The following is a 13,784-nucleotide window of genomic DNA, read 5'->3' as shown; positions in this document are numbered from 1 at the left end:
CAGGTGGGTGAGACCTTCCTGACTTGGTTTTTAGCCTGTCAGGGTCCTAGTGTCCCTCCCCTCCTTGCAGGGGCCCCAGAAAATAGCAGTGAACCCAAGAGTGGGTCCCTGGACAACAAGACCCAGCCGGTGCCCAAGTGCCTGCCGGGGGGACGCTGGTGCCCTGGAGCCAACATCTGTGTATCACTGGATGCCTCCTGCCACTCTCGGGCCTGTGCCAATGTGTGCACATCAGGGCCTGGGGCCCCTGGAGCCACCTATGCACTGTGGAGGGAATTCCTCTTCTCTGTTCCTGCAGGGCCACCCACCCAGTACTCGGTATGTGTCCCTGGCCTGGGTCTGTCTGTCCCAGCCAGCTCCTGGCCTCCTCCTCCTCAGCTTCCCGAAGCCACAGGCAGAATGCAGGTTCTCCACCTCCCATAGGCCCCTCCTGCCGCCCTCCCACCTGGCCTCAGCAGTGCCCTTGCTCACCTCCCAGCCTGAGAAGCTCCTGTCCACAGCCTCCGCACGAGCCCGGCCACCTCTTCCCTCTCCTCGCATGCCTAACTCCTCTCATCCTTCAGGGCTCAGCTGCCGTGTTCTCTCTGAGGGCGTGCCCCGTCCAGGCAGCTGTCCTGCCTGCAACCTTCCCCCGTGTGTGTCCCCAAGTCCGCAGCTATCCCATCTGTCCCTGCCATGAGCACCTGCTCTGGACCCTCACGCAGTAGTCCCTGCAGACCCTGGCTATACGGATGTAATGCAGCCCACCTCCCTTTCCCGTAGGTCCTCCTCAGCAACCAGGATGTCCTTGTGCTCCCTGGTGACCTCGTTGGCTTGCAGCACGACGCTGGCCCCGGCGGCCTTCTGCATTGCCCACCAGCTCCCAGCCGCCCCGGCCTTGGGGCCCCGTACCTCTCAGCCAATGCCTCCACCTGGCTGGCTCACCTGCCTGCCCAGCTGGAGGGAGCCTGGACTGGCTCTGCCTGTGCCCTGCGACTGCTTGCAGCCACTGAGCAGCTCACGCCCCTGCTGGGCCTGAGGCCCAACCCTGGGCTGCAGCATCCTGGGCGCTACGAGGTCCGGGCTGTGGTGGGCAATGGTGTATCCAGCTGCAACCTGTCCTGTAGCTTTGATGTGGTCTCCCCAGTGGCCGGGCTGCGGGTCGTCCACCCCACCCCCCACGATGGCCGCCTCTATGTGTCGACCAATGGCTCGTCCCTGGTTCTCCAGGTGGATTCAGGTGCCGGCGCCATGACCACGGCTCACTGGCCCGGGGGCAATGTCAGTGCACCCTTTAAGGATACCTGCCCTGCCCCACCAGTACCCTCATGCCCAACTGCCCCCAGGAGACGAATGACACCCTGTTCTCCGTGCTGGCACTGCCTGGGCTCAGCGAGGGGGAGCACACAGTGGAGGTTGTGGCAGAAAACAGTGTCAGCCGTGCCAACCTCAGCCTGCGGGTGATGGCTGAGAAGCCCATCTGTGGCCTCCGTGCCATGCCCAGCCCCGAGGCCCGCGTGCTGCAGGGCGTTCTGGTGGTGAGTGTGGCCAAAGATCCACCCCTGCCCCCAGACAAGGTACCCACCCAGGGCACAAGGCCTGTGTGCCTGTGAGGGAGATGGCTCCACTGCTAGACACAGCGGTGGGGACAGCGGTTCAGCACAGTGACTCTGGGCAGGTCCTCAGGCTACTTACTGACTTGTACATTATTAAGAGTCACAGCTAAAACAGTTGCCCTATAAGTACTTCTTTCTACACACATGATATAAACAAATTGTCACAACCTTTGCTCGACCTCATACAAACCCCCGAGTCCAGGTGCATATTTTGGGCCTTTCGTTGTGTTCCCACCTGGCCAAAGTGAGTGGCTTTATTTATTTATTTTGAGTCGGAGTCTCACTGTGTTGCCCAGGCTGGAGTGCGGTGGCACGCTTACGACTACTGCAGCCTCGTTCTGTTGGGCTCAGGTGATCCTCCTGCCTCAGCCTCCCGAGTAGCTGGGACTATAGGCGTCTGTCCCCACATCTTTCCACAGAGGTACAGCCCCATGGTGGACACTGGCTCAGATGTGGTCTTTCGGTGGACCATCGATGACAAGCAGTCCCTCACCTTCCACAACGTGGTCTTCAATGTTATCTACCAGAGTGCCGCCGTCTTCAAGCTCTCAGTAGGTGGGCGGGGGGGCAGGCCTGGGGCTGGGACTGGGCTAGGGCCGTGTACCTGTGTGCTCATCTCTGCCTTCTGTTCTGCTTTGCTTTGCCTGGAGGACGTGGCCTTGGCTGTGGGTGAGTGCGGGGGCGCTGAGTGGGGCCGGGGCCTCTTGCCCAGGGGCCACACCCATTGATGCTTATCCCCATAGCTCACTGCCTCTAACCACGTGAGCAACGTCACTGTGAACTACAACGTCACAGTGGAGCGCATGAACAGGATGCGGGGCCTGCGGGTGTCCATGGTACCGGCCGTGCTACCTCCCAATGCCACACTGGTGCTGACAGCCAGTGTGCTGGTGGACTCGGCTGTGGAAGTGGCCTTCTTGTGAGTATCCTGGGGCCCTCGGGGAGTGGGTGGTTGACGGGGGCTGGTGCCAGCTTCTTGTCCCAGCCTCAGCTGTGGGACTCCTGACCAGAGCCTCAGTGTCCTTGTCTCCCAGGAGGTGCTGGGTGCGTAGGGCCCTGTGAGGGTTGCTGGGAAGGAGTGGGAGGCCCTGACAGAGTGGAGCTAGGTGTACTGTGAATAGAGGTGCCAGGAGACCAAAGCCAGGCCTGGGCCATGGGTACTACCACCCTTCTTAGCTACCCCACACTCGGCCCTTTTGCGTTCACTCACTGCCCACCGCTCTGGCAGGTGGACCTTCGGGGATGGGGAGCAGACACTTGGCCAGTTCAAGCCTCCGTACAATGAGTCCTTCCAGGTTCCAGACCCCACAGTGGCCCAGGTGCTGGTGGAGCACAATGCCACACACACCTACACCACCCCAGGTGAGCGTGGGCCCTGCTCTGCCGGTCCTGAGCGCAAGCAGCCCCTCCCTGCGGACAGCCCTAGGACAAGCCCCCTGGGGGACTGGCCCCTGCCTTGACCCAACATGGTTGATGGTGAAGGGTGCACCCAGGTCTGAGTGGGGGGGCTGGACAGGGCCCTGATCCCGTGACGAGAGTCTGCTGGCGGGAGACTGGGCCTCTTGGCTCCTGCTCTCAGCTCATTCTGGGGAGGAAGAGAGGGTCACCTTTTAATTATTGTTTATTTTTAAGTTATTAGAATTACATTATTTAAAACATTATTTAAACATATTTAAATTATTAAACATTTGTTTAACAAAATCCCAGCAGGCCCTCCGTCCCCTCCCCTGCCACAGCATGTGCAGCAGGCCACACCCTTTCCTTGGCCTGGTGCTCACTGCTGTGCCACTCCGGTGCAGTCCCACTGGGGGATAGTTTCATCATCACTCCGCCCTCAGCGTGGTTATGTCCACAGTCTGTCCTGTTTGTGACTGGGGTATGAGGTTGTTTAGGGCCGGGGCTGAGGGCATAGTGCTCACTAGGTGTCAGCAGGATTCTGGGAGTGGGCAGGGAATGGGTGGGGCCATCGTGGCTTCCACCACTGGCCTGTCCCCACAGGTGAGTACAGCCTGACCGTGCTTGTGTCCAACGCCTTTGAGAACCTCACGCAGCAGATGCCCGTGAGTGTGCGTGCCGCTCTGCCCTCCATGGCTGTGGGCATAAGCGGCGATGTTCTGGTGGTGGGCCGGCCTGTCGCCTTCTACCCACACCCACCACTCTCTCCTGGGGGCGTCCTGTACACGTGGGACTTCGGGGATGGCTCTCCCATCCTGACACAGAGCCAGTCGAAGGTCAGCCACACTTACACATCAAAGGGCGTGTACCATGTGTGTCTGGGCATCAACAACACGGTGAGCAGTGTGGCGGCACATGTGGATGTCCGTGTCTTTGAGGAGCTCCGCGACCTGAGTGTGAACTTGAGTCCGGCCGTGGAGCAGGGAGCCCCCGTGGTGGTCAGCGCTGCTGTGAAGATGGGTGACAATGTCACGTGGACCTTTGACATGGGGGATGGCACTGTGCTTTCGGGCTCCAAGGCCATGGTGGAACATGTGTACCTGCGGGCGCAGAACTACACAGTGACTGTGGGTGCAGCCAGCCCTGCTGGCCGTCTGGCCCAGAGCCTACCCGTGCAGGTCTTTGTCCTGGAAGTGCTGCGCATCGAGCCCACCTCCTGCATCCCCATGCATCCTGCCGTCCAGCTGATGGCCCACGTCACCGGGGACCCTGCTCACTACCTCTTCGACTGGACCTTTGGGGATGGCTCCTCTAACACAACCGTTCGGGGATGCCCGACAGTGACACACAACTTCACACGGAGCGGCACGTTCCCCCTGGCACTGGTTCTGTCAAGCCGTGTAAACAAGGCACATTACTTCACCAGCGTCTGCGTGGAGCCCGAGGTGGGCAATGTCACCTTGCAGCCTGAGAGGCAGTTTGTGCAGCTTGGGGATGAGGCCCGGCTAGTAGCCTGTGCCTGGCCCCCGTTCCCTTACCACTACACCTGGGACTTTGGCACTGAGCACGCCACCCCTGCCCGTGCCAGGGGCCCTGAGGCAACATTCACCTACCGAGACCCGGGCTCATACTTGGTGATAGTCACCGCGTCCAACAACGTCTCTGCTGCCAACGACTCAGCTCTGGTGGAGGTGCAGGAGCCCGTGGTGGTCACAGGCATCAGGGTCAATGGCTCTCACGTGCTGGAGCTGCAGCAGCCCTACCTGTTCTCCGTCATGGGCAGTGGACGCCCTGCCACCTACCTGTGGGAGCTGGGGGATGGCAGACGCCTGGAGGGCCTGGAGGTCACCCACACCTACAACAGCACAGGCGACTTTATTGTCAGTGTGGCCGGCTGGAACGAGGTGAGCAGTGATAAAGCCTGGCTCAATGTCACAGTAAAGTGGCGTGTGCAAGGCCTCAGTGTCAATGCCAGCCGCACAGTGGTGCCCCTGAATGGTAGTGTGAGCTTCAGCACCTCTCTGGAGGTCGGCAGCGACGTGCGCTACTCCTGGGTGCTCTGTGACCGCTGCACGCCCATTCCTGGGGGCCCCACCATTTCCTACACCTTCCGCTCTGTGGGCACCTTTAACATCATCGTCACGGCCGAGAATGAGGTGGGCGCCGCCCAGGACAGCATCTTCATCTATGTCCTGCAGCTCATCGAGGGCCTGCAGGTGGGAGGCGGTGGCGGTGGCTGCTGCTTCCCCACCAACCACACGCTCCAGCTGCAGGCTGTGGTCAGGGACGGCACCAACATCTCCTACAGCTGGACTGCCCAGCGGGAAGGAGGCCCAGCCCTGACGGGCAATGGCAAGACCTTCTCGCTCACCACACCTGAGGCCAGCACCTACCACATCCAGCTGCGAGCCACCAACATGCTGGGCAGTGCCTGGGCCAACCGCACTGTGGACTTTGTGGAGCCCGTGGGGCGGCTGGCTGTGGTTGCCTCCCCCAGCCCAGCTGCTGTCAACATGAGCATCACCCTTGTTGCTGAGCTGGCCAGCGGCAGCAGTATCATTTACACTTGGTCCTTGGAGGAAGGGCTGAGCTGGGAGACACCTGAGCCATCTACCATCCTCACCTTTTCCACTCCCGGCTTGCACCTGGTTACGGTCACAGCTGGGAACCAGCTGGGGTCAACCAGTGCCACTGTGGAAGTGGCCGTGCAGGTGCCTGTGAGTGACCTCAGCATCAGGGCTGGTGAGCCAGATGGCAGCTTTGTGGCAACCGGCTCCACTGTGCCTTTCTGGGGACAACTGGCTATGGGCACTGACGTGAGCTGGTGCTGGGCCATACCAGGGGGCAGTGGGCATGGCCAGTACATTGCTGTGGTCTTTCCTGATGCTGGCACCTTCTCTATCCGCCTCAATGCCTCCAATGCGGTCAGCTGGGTCTCAGCCGTGCACAACCTCACAGTGGAGGAGCCTGTGGTGGGCCTGGTGTTGTGGGCCAGCAGCAAGGTGGTGGCACCCGGCCAACTTGTCCACTTCCAGGTCCTTTTGGCTGCCGGCTCAGCTGCCATCTTCTACCTGCAGGTGGATGGGGCCAGCCCCAAGGTGCTTCCCGGACCCCAGTTCTCCCACAGCTTCCCCCAGGTGGGAGACCATGTGGTGAGTGTGCAAGCCGAGAACCATGTGAGCCGGGCACAGGTGCAGGTGCGCATCTCTGTGCTGGAGCCCGTGAGTGGGCTACAGGTGCCCAACTGCTGTGAGCCAGGCATTGCCACAGGCACCGAGCGGAACTTCACAGCTCGAGTGCAGCACGGCTCCCGCGTTGCCTATGCCTGGTATTTCTCCTTGCAGAAGGTCCAGGGCGACTCATTGGTCATTCTGTCGGGCCGTGATGTCACCTATACCCCCGTGGCTGCGGGGCAGCTGGAAATCCACGTGCGTGCCTTCAATGCGCTAGGCAGTGAGAACCGCACGCTGCTGGTGGAGGTCCAGGACGCTGTGCAGTATGTGGTGCTGCGGGGTGGCCGCTGCTTCACCAACCGCTCTGCCCGATTTGAGGCTGCCACGAGCCCCAGCTCATGGCATGTGGCCTACCACTGGGACTTTGGGGACGGGGCCCCGGTGTGGGCCACAGATGAGCCCTGGGCCGAGCATGCCTACCTTCAGCCTGGGGACTACCATGTGCAGGTGAACGCCTCCAACCTGGTGAGTTTCTTTGTGGCGCAGGCCACAGTGACTGTCCAGGTACTGGCCTGCCGGGAGCCGGAGGTGGATGTGGCCCTGCCCCTGCAGGTGCTTATGCGGCGCTCCCAGCGCAACTATCTGGAGGCCCATATCAACCTGCGGGAATGTGTCACCTACCAGACTGAGTACCGCTGGGAGGTGTACCGCACTGCCAGCTGCCAGCGGCCAGGGCACATGACCCGAATGTCCCTGCCTGGCGTGGATGTAAGCCGGCCTCAGCTGGTGGTGCCTCGGCTGGCACTGCCTGTGGGCCACTACTGCTTTGTGTTCGTGGTGTCGTTTGGGGACACACCGTTGGCACGGAGCATCCAGGCCAATGTGACAGTGGCCCCTGAGCGTCTGGTGCCCATCATTGAGGGTGGCTCTTACCGCGTGTGGTCAGACACACAGGACCTGGTGCTGGACGGGAGCAAGTCCTACGACCCCAACCTGGAGGATGGTGACCAGACGCCGCTCAGCTTCCACTGGGCCTGCGTGGCCTTGACACAGGTCAGCCCTGTGGCAGGGCTGCCCTCCCTGTCCCTCAGTCGTATGCATGCATGAGTCCCATATACGCCCAGCATGCTGTTTGGCCAGTGCTTGGTGGGCTTGGTTTCAGCACAGGGAGGGTGTCTCCCAAGCTGTGCCCTGGGCCAGGCTCTGCTTTGAGATTGGTCAGGGAGCTCACGCTCTTTCCCCCGTTGTCTGTTGGGTGCAGAGTGAGGCTGGTGGGTGTGCGCTGAACTTTGGGCCCCGCGGAAGCAGCATGGTTACCATCCCCCGGGAGCGCCTGGAAGCAGGCGTGGAATATACCTTTAACCTCACCGTGTGGAAGGCCGGCCGGAAGGAAGAGGCTACCAACCAGACGGTGGGTGCTAACTTCCCTGGGTCATGTGCCACAGATAGCTCAGCACCCACTTATTTTGAAAAGTTTTCTACAGTTAGGATTTCTAGGGATTTTAGATCCTCTGCTAACTTTTTGTTGCTTTTGATACAAATTGTATTTAATAAACATCCTACTTCTGCATGGTTTCCTTCCAAACCAGAGACAGCTTTGCATGTTAAAGGGGCCACACGATCTCCAGTGTCCTGTGAAAATGAACTGTTTCCCGACAGTGCCAACACCAGACAGCAAGAAACAGCCCCTTTCTCACCCTAGAGGCATCATTGTCCCCAGAGTCCATGTGTCCTCATTTCTGAAGAAGGTGGGCCAGTTCTGCAGACTGTCCAGGAGGCTCAGGACTATCTTGCAAGTGACCCTGACCTTGTGGTTGCCACTCTGGCTGCTGTCACGTGGGTTCTGCCTATGGGAGAAGGCGTGCTGGCCCTACTGGTTCCCCAGGACATGTGTCTGCCCTTAAGGCCAGGCTTCCTCAGCTGGCCTGACGAGGAGGAAGCCTAGGTGGCGAGAGGGTGCTCAGAGTAGGGTCAAGTTGGCCTCAGCTGTTGAACGCAGGCTCTGGCCCAGGGCAGCAGCACTTTCTGAGTCAGTGCTGTGTAGGTCTGCAGGCTTCATCCCATGTGTACATTCATTCATTCATTCACTCATGTACGCACACACCCCCATGTGTCCATCTGTTGGTGAGCACCATCTGCCTCCTGCTGCCAGGTGTAGGCTGGGCCCTGGATTGCAGAAAACAAGTCCCATGTGGCCTCTCTCCTTTAGACGACTATCCCCTCCCAGACTGGGAGATGGAGAGCGGGTGAATGTGCTGTACCGGGCTGAGCTCAGGGTGAGGAGCCAGCCCTGCGGAAAACCAGAGACTGAGAGCAGCCTCAGACTTCCGTGGGCCCTGTGACCTGCCTACCTTACTGGGAATGGATGAGGGGGCCGAGCTGGACTCGACTCCCTGTGACCCTTCCCAGGTACTGATCCGGAGTGGCCGAGTACCCATCGTGTCCTTGGAGTGTGTGTCCTGCAAGGCGCAGGCAGTGTACGAAGTGAGCCGCAGCTCCTACGTGTACCTGGAAGGCCGCTGCCTCAACTGCAGCAGCGGCTCCAAGCGAGGGGTGAGCAGCAGGGTGGGGGACCCAAGGGCAGGGTGGCGGTGGGGCTAGATGTCCAAACCTGGGGCGGGGCCGGACAGGGCAGGGTGAGGCCTCACCACTCTGCCCCACCCTGTCCACCTGCAGCGGTGGGCCGCGCGTACTTTTAGTAACAAGACGCTGGTGCTGGATGAGACAACCACGTCCACAGGCAGCGCAGGCATGCGGCTGGTGCTTCGGCGGGGCGTGCTGCGGGATGGCGAGGGCTACACGTTCACGCTCACAGTGCTGGGCCGCTCAGGCGAAGAGGAGGGCTGTGCCTCCATCCGCCTGTCCCCTAACCGCCCACCGGTGGGCGGCACGTGCCACCTCTTCCCGCTGGCTGCTGTGCATGCACTCACCACCAAGGTGCACTTCGAATGCACAGGTGAGTGAGTCCCACGGGGGGTGGAGGCGCGGCGTCCCGCCTGGCACCATGGGGTCCCACCTGATGCTGTGGGGTCCTTCAGGCTGGCATGACGCTGAGGATGCGAGTGCCCCACTGGTGTACGCCCTGCTGTTGCGGCGCTGTCGCCAGGGTCACTGTGAGGAGTTCTGCGTCTACAAGGGCAGCCTTTCTACCTACGGGGCTGTGCTGCCGCCTGGCTTCAGGCCGAACTTCGAGGTGGGCCTGGCCGTGGTCGTGCAGGACCAGCTGGGTGCTGCTGTGGTGGCTCTCAATAGGTGAGCTGGGCCCTCAGGAAGGTGGTCTCCCTGATGCCACCCGCTCACAGACCCCCTGCTCACCGCCCGCCTCTGCCCTTAGGTCCCTGGCCATCGTCCTGCCAGAACCCAGCAGCAGCACCCTGGGACTCACGGCCTGGCTGCATGGCCTCACAGCCAGTGTGCTGCCGGGGCTGCTGAGGCAGGCCGACCCCCAGCACGTCATCGAGTACTCACTAGCTCTCATCACCGTGCTCAATGAGGTCAGTTGTGGGGAGGGCGCACCTTGTCTGCTGAATGTGTGTGGGCGGCGCCTGCGTCTGCTGTACGTGTGGGGGTTACTTGTGTCTGCTGTATGTGGGGGACCCCCCCACCTGCTGTGTGTGCTGGGGGCTGAGACCCCCCCACCTGCTGTGTGTGCTGGGTGCTGCCGATGAGAGGACTGGTCTCCTGGCCCGGCACACAAAACCCCTGGAGCAGCACCTCCTTCTGCAGCCACCCTGTGCAGTACCTCCTGCCCCTGGGGGGGTATCCGTGCTCGCCTGTTTTGCCCTTGAAGGATTGGTTTGGGACCTCACACAGCAGCCTCTGCATAACCCTCAGGACTGCATGCTAGGTACCCCAGTACAGGGCGGGGCAGGGCTGCCCATCCTCCTGCCCTCTGATGGCACCCCATGCCCACTGCCCACCCCAGTATGAGCAGGCCCTGGATGTGGCAGCAGAGCCTGACCAAGAGCAGCAGCAGCGAGCCCAGATGCGCAAGAACGTCACAGAGACTCTGGTCTCCCTGCGGGTCAACACCGTGGACGACATCCAGCAGATCGCTGCAGCGCTGGCTCAGTGCATGGTAGAACAGTGGGCCCCTGTCCTCACGCCCTCCTCAAACATCAGGCCCTGCAGCAGCCCTGGACAGTGTTGGTCACTGGAGGCTGGGCCTCCTGACCAGCTCCCTGAGTTCTTCCTGGTCATCTCAGCTGTTCCTTTTCTGCTGCCCAAAGTGAACCCCTGGTGACCCCACAAGGGGCCCAGGGCATGAAGAACAGCCCAGGTGTGAGGGGGCCAACTTGAGGATGCCACTGTGTGGTCTCCCTTGAGTCCCTGGTCACTGATACCAGGATGGGGTAGTGTAGTTTGGGAGTGCTGTGCCCTGGGTGGCAGGGAGATTACTACTGAGCCCAGGGAGCAGAGAGCCTTCCGAGTGGAGGTCACATGTGGCTGGGCATGGATTCTGTCCACAGCCTCAGCATCTGCCTTGCTTTTAGCTTTGTGAAGAGACACTCTGGGGTGGCTGACAGATCACACTGTGTGGGTCCTGGGAGGATCAACAGAAGGGTTCTCAGTGGAGGAGTCGTGGGAGGCACTGTCAGGCCGGTTCTCAATACAGGGCGAGTGGTGTTGAGGCAGAGAGGCTGCCAGCTCCCTGGCAGGTGTGAGGGGGCGGAGCCGGGCCCTGGGGACAGGAGGAGGGGAGGGGCAAACTGGAAGGGTGTGGGGAAATGACCCATGGGGCCAGCGTCCAGGCTCAAGGCCGGCAGGAGGGGGGCTGGATGTGGCGCCATTTCCATGCAGGTGTCCAGTAGGGAGCTCATGTGCCGCTCGTGCCTGAAGCAGACACTGCACAAGCTGGAGGGCATGATGCGCATCCTGCAGGCCGAGACCACCGAGGGCACCATGACGCCCACTGCCATTGCTGACAGCATCCTCAACATCACGGGTGCGGTGCCGGGCTTCCCTCTCCTGGGCTCCCCTTCCCCAGACGCACCCCCCCTTGGCTACCCTCCCCCAGGCTCCCCTCCGCTGGCCTCCCACGCCTCATCTCCCTCCTGGAAACCCCTGTCCTCCTACCCCTCTGCAGGTGACCTCATCTACCTGGCCAGCTTGGACGTGCAGGACCCACAGCCCTCAGAGCTAGGGGCTGAGGCCCCCTCACTGATGGTGGCGTCCAAGGCCTACAACCTGTCGTCTGCCCTCATGTGCATCCTCATGCGTTCCCGTGTGCTCAACGAAGAGCCGCTGACCCTGGCGAGTGAGGAGATTGTTGCCCAGGGCAAGCGCTCGGACCCGCTGAGCCTGCTGTGCTATGGCAATGCCTCAGGCCCAGGCTGCCATTTTTCCATCCCCGAGGCTTTCAGCGGAGCCCTGTCCAACCTCAGTGACGTGGTGCAGCTCATCTTCCTAGTCGACTCCAACCCCTTTCCCTTTGGCTACATCAGCAACTACACTGTCTCCACCAAGGTGGTGTCCATGGCTTTCCAGACGCAGGCTGGCGCCCAGATCCCCATTGAGCAGCTGGCTTCGGAGCGCGCCATCACTGTGAAGGTGCCCAACTCAGACCAGGCCACCCAGGGGCACTGCACTCCTGCGGGCTCCGTCGTGGTCCAGCCCTGGGCTTCGGTCAGTGCTGTGGTCACCCCAGACAACAGCAACCCTGAGGCCGGGCTGCACCTGCAGCTCACCTACACACTGCTCAACGGTGGGTATGGCAGTGCCTTGGCCCTGGGCATTTTCTTGCAGACACCCCATATTCGTGGTCTCTGGCAGTCTGCCTCCTCATTACAGGGTCCTGAGAGCCTGGGGAACTAGGGGCCATGGAGAAGCAGATGCCTCCAGTGTAGAGGCTCCTATGGCCTCCCAGACCCATGGCAGAGAGAGGGCCTGGGGAGGTCTCATGGGGACAACCTCAGGGTGGGCGAGCTGCCCAGGAGGGCGTCTGACTTTGCGTGCCGCCCCCAGAGCGCTACCTGTCTGAGGAGCCTGAGCCCTACCTGGCTGTCTATCTGCACTCGGCGCCTAGGCCCAACGAGTACAACTGCTCGGCCAGCAGGAAGATCCACCCGGGGGTGCTCCAGGGTGACGACCACAGGCCCTACACCTTCTTCATCGCCCCTGGGTAAGCCCCATGGGCTGGGGTGGGCCAGGCAGCAGGGACGCAGCAGGGCAGGGTTGTCGTGGCGGGTCTGCATCTGCCAAGGTCACCGGGGCTCTGTGTGAACAGCAGCAGCAGGAGGACTGGTATGGGGACAGGCTGGCTGTGACTCTCCCTGTCTCTGCCCAGGACTGGAGACCCAGGTGGGAGTTACTACCTGAATCTGACCAGTCACTTCCACTGGTCAGCACTGGAGGTGTCTGTAGGCCTGTATACATCCCTGTGCCAGTACTTCAGTGAGGAGGACATGATGTGGAAGACAGAGGGGCTGGTGCCCCTGGAGGAGACGTCGCCCAGCCAGGCGGTCTGCCTCACCCGCCACCTCACTGCCTTCGGGGCCAGCCTTTTTGTGCCCTCCAGTCGCGTCTACTTCATCTTTCCCGTGAGTGGCCCAGTTTCCTGGTCCTGCTGCAGGTCGAGGAGGTGGGTGGGCCTGAGAAGGTGAAGCCCATGGGTGACCTGGGCCTGGTGGCTCTGTTCTCCAGGAGCCGGCCACAGGCATGAACTACGTCGTGCTGCTGACCTGTGCCATATGCCTGGTGACCTACGTGGTCATGGCTGTGATTTTGAATAAGCTGGACCAGCTGGATGTCCGCCGGGTCCGTGCCATCCCCTTCTGTGGAAAGGGTGGCCGCTTCAAGTATGAGATCCGGGTCAAGACCGGCTGGGGCCGTGGCTCAGGTGAGACTGGGTCCGGTGGGGGTGGGGGGGGTCCGCCGGCACAGGCCCCAGGCCGCTTGGGTTTGCTCTTCCTGGCCACGCTTTCCAGGAGTGGCCCCACGATCAAACAGGCACTCAACTTACCAAATACCATGCAGTGTTGGCTCGTGCATCCTCAGGATGGCCTTACAGGCATACTTACTCCTGAGAACAAGAACTCCTGGCTGGAAGCAGGTGCCCAGTGAAGACAGGCGGCCACGCTGGGCACAGGATGGCCTTGCCAGGATGTACAAGCTCACACCATGCCATGCAAGCTGAATCACCATGGGGAAGATGATGGTTGCTCCATGACCTTTACATTTCATTTCCAAGTGTTAAAAATGCTTTTTTTATTTTATTTTAAAGATGTAGGGTACAAGGCTGGGCACAGTAGCTCATACCTGTCATCCCAGCACTTTGGGAGGCCAAGGTCAGAGGATTGCCTGAACCCAGGGTTCGAGACCAGCCTGGGCAGCTTGGCAAGACTCCATCTCTACAATAAATTAAAAAATTAGTCAGGCATGGTGGCATGCACTTGTAGTTCCAGCTACTTGGAAGGCTGAGGGGGAAGGCTCACCTGAGTCCAGCAGGTCAAGGCTGTGGTGGCCATGAGTGTGTCATTACACTTCAGCCTGGATGACAGAATGAGACTCCAAATTAAAAAAAAAAATGTGAGGTACAATTCAGGATTAGGTAGATAGGTAGTCATCGTACAGGTAAATATACTTTTTTTTTTTTTTTTTTGAGTTGGAGTCTCACTCTGTC

The 13,784-nt window shown here is 60.7% G+C and overlaps 1 protein-coding gene across 1 annotated transcript in view; it reads left to right on the top strand.

Annotated features, from left to right (window-relative positions):
* Window positions 1–13,784, top strand: part of PKD1 (polycystin 1, transient receptor potential channel interacting) — a gene marked incomplete at its 3' end in the record, with an annotated part of 55,797 nt that overhangs the window by 29,018 nt on the left and 12,995 nt on the right. The window contains 18 exon segments of the mRNA XM_021709257.1: window positions 71–318; window positions 763–1,291; window positions 1,294–1,517; window positions 2,015–2,146; window positions 2,339–2,514; window positions 2,824–2,957; window positions 3,594–7,216; window positions 7,425–7,574; window positions 8,573–8,716; window positions 8,840–9,119; window positions 9,202–9,415; window positions 9,498–9,657; window positions 10,089–10,241; window positions 10,964–11,108; window positions 11,250–11,867; window positions 12,128–12,284; window positions 12,450–12,702; window positions 12,806–13,001. Coding sequence (XP_021564932.1) covers window positions 71–318; window positions 763–1,291; window positions 1,294–1,517; window positions 2,015–2,146; window positions 2,339–2,514; window positions 2,824–2,957; window positions 3,594–7,216; window positions 7,425–7,574; window positions 8,573–8,716; window positions 8,840–9,119; window positions 9,202–9,415; window positions 9,498–9,657; window positions 10,089–10,241; window positions 10,964–11,108; window positions 11,250–11,867; window positions 12,128–12,284; window positions 12,450–12,702; window positions 12,806–13,001 — 7,536 coding nt within the window.

The sequence above is a fragment of the Carlito syrichta genome, unplaced genomic scaffold, assembly GCF_000164805.1.
Source record: "Carlito syrichta isolate Samal-C Ts95f unplaced genomic scaffold, Tarsius_syrichta-2.0.1 Scaffold169692, whole genome shotgun sequence".
NCBI lineage: Eukaryota > Metazoa > Chordata > Mammalia > Primates > Tarsiidae > Carlito > Carlito syrichta.
Note: the sequence above shows the minus strand (reverse complement) of the source record. Positions and strands in the feature narration are given on the sequence as shown.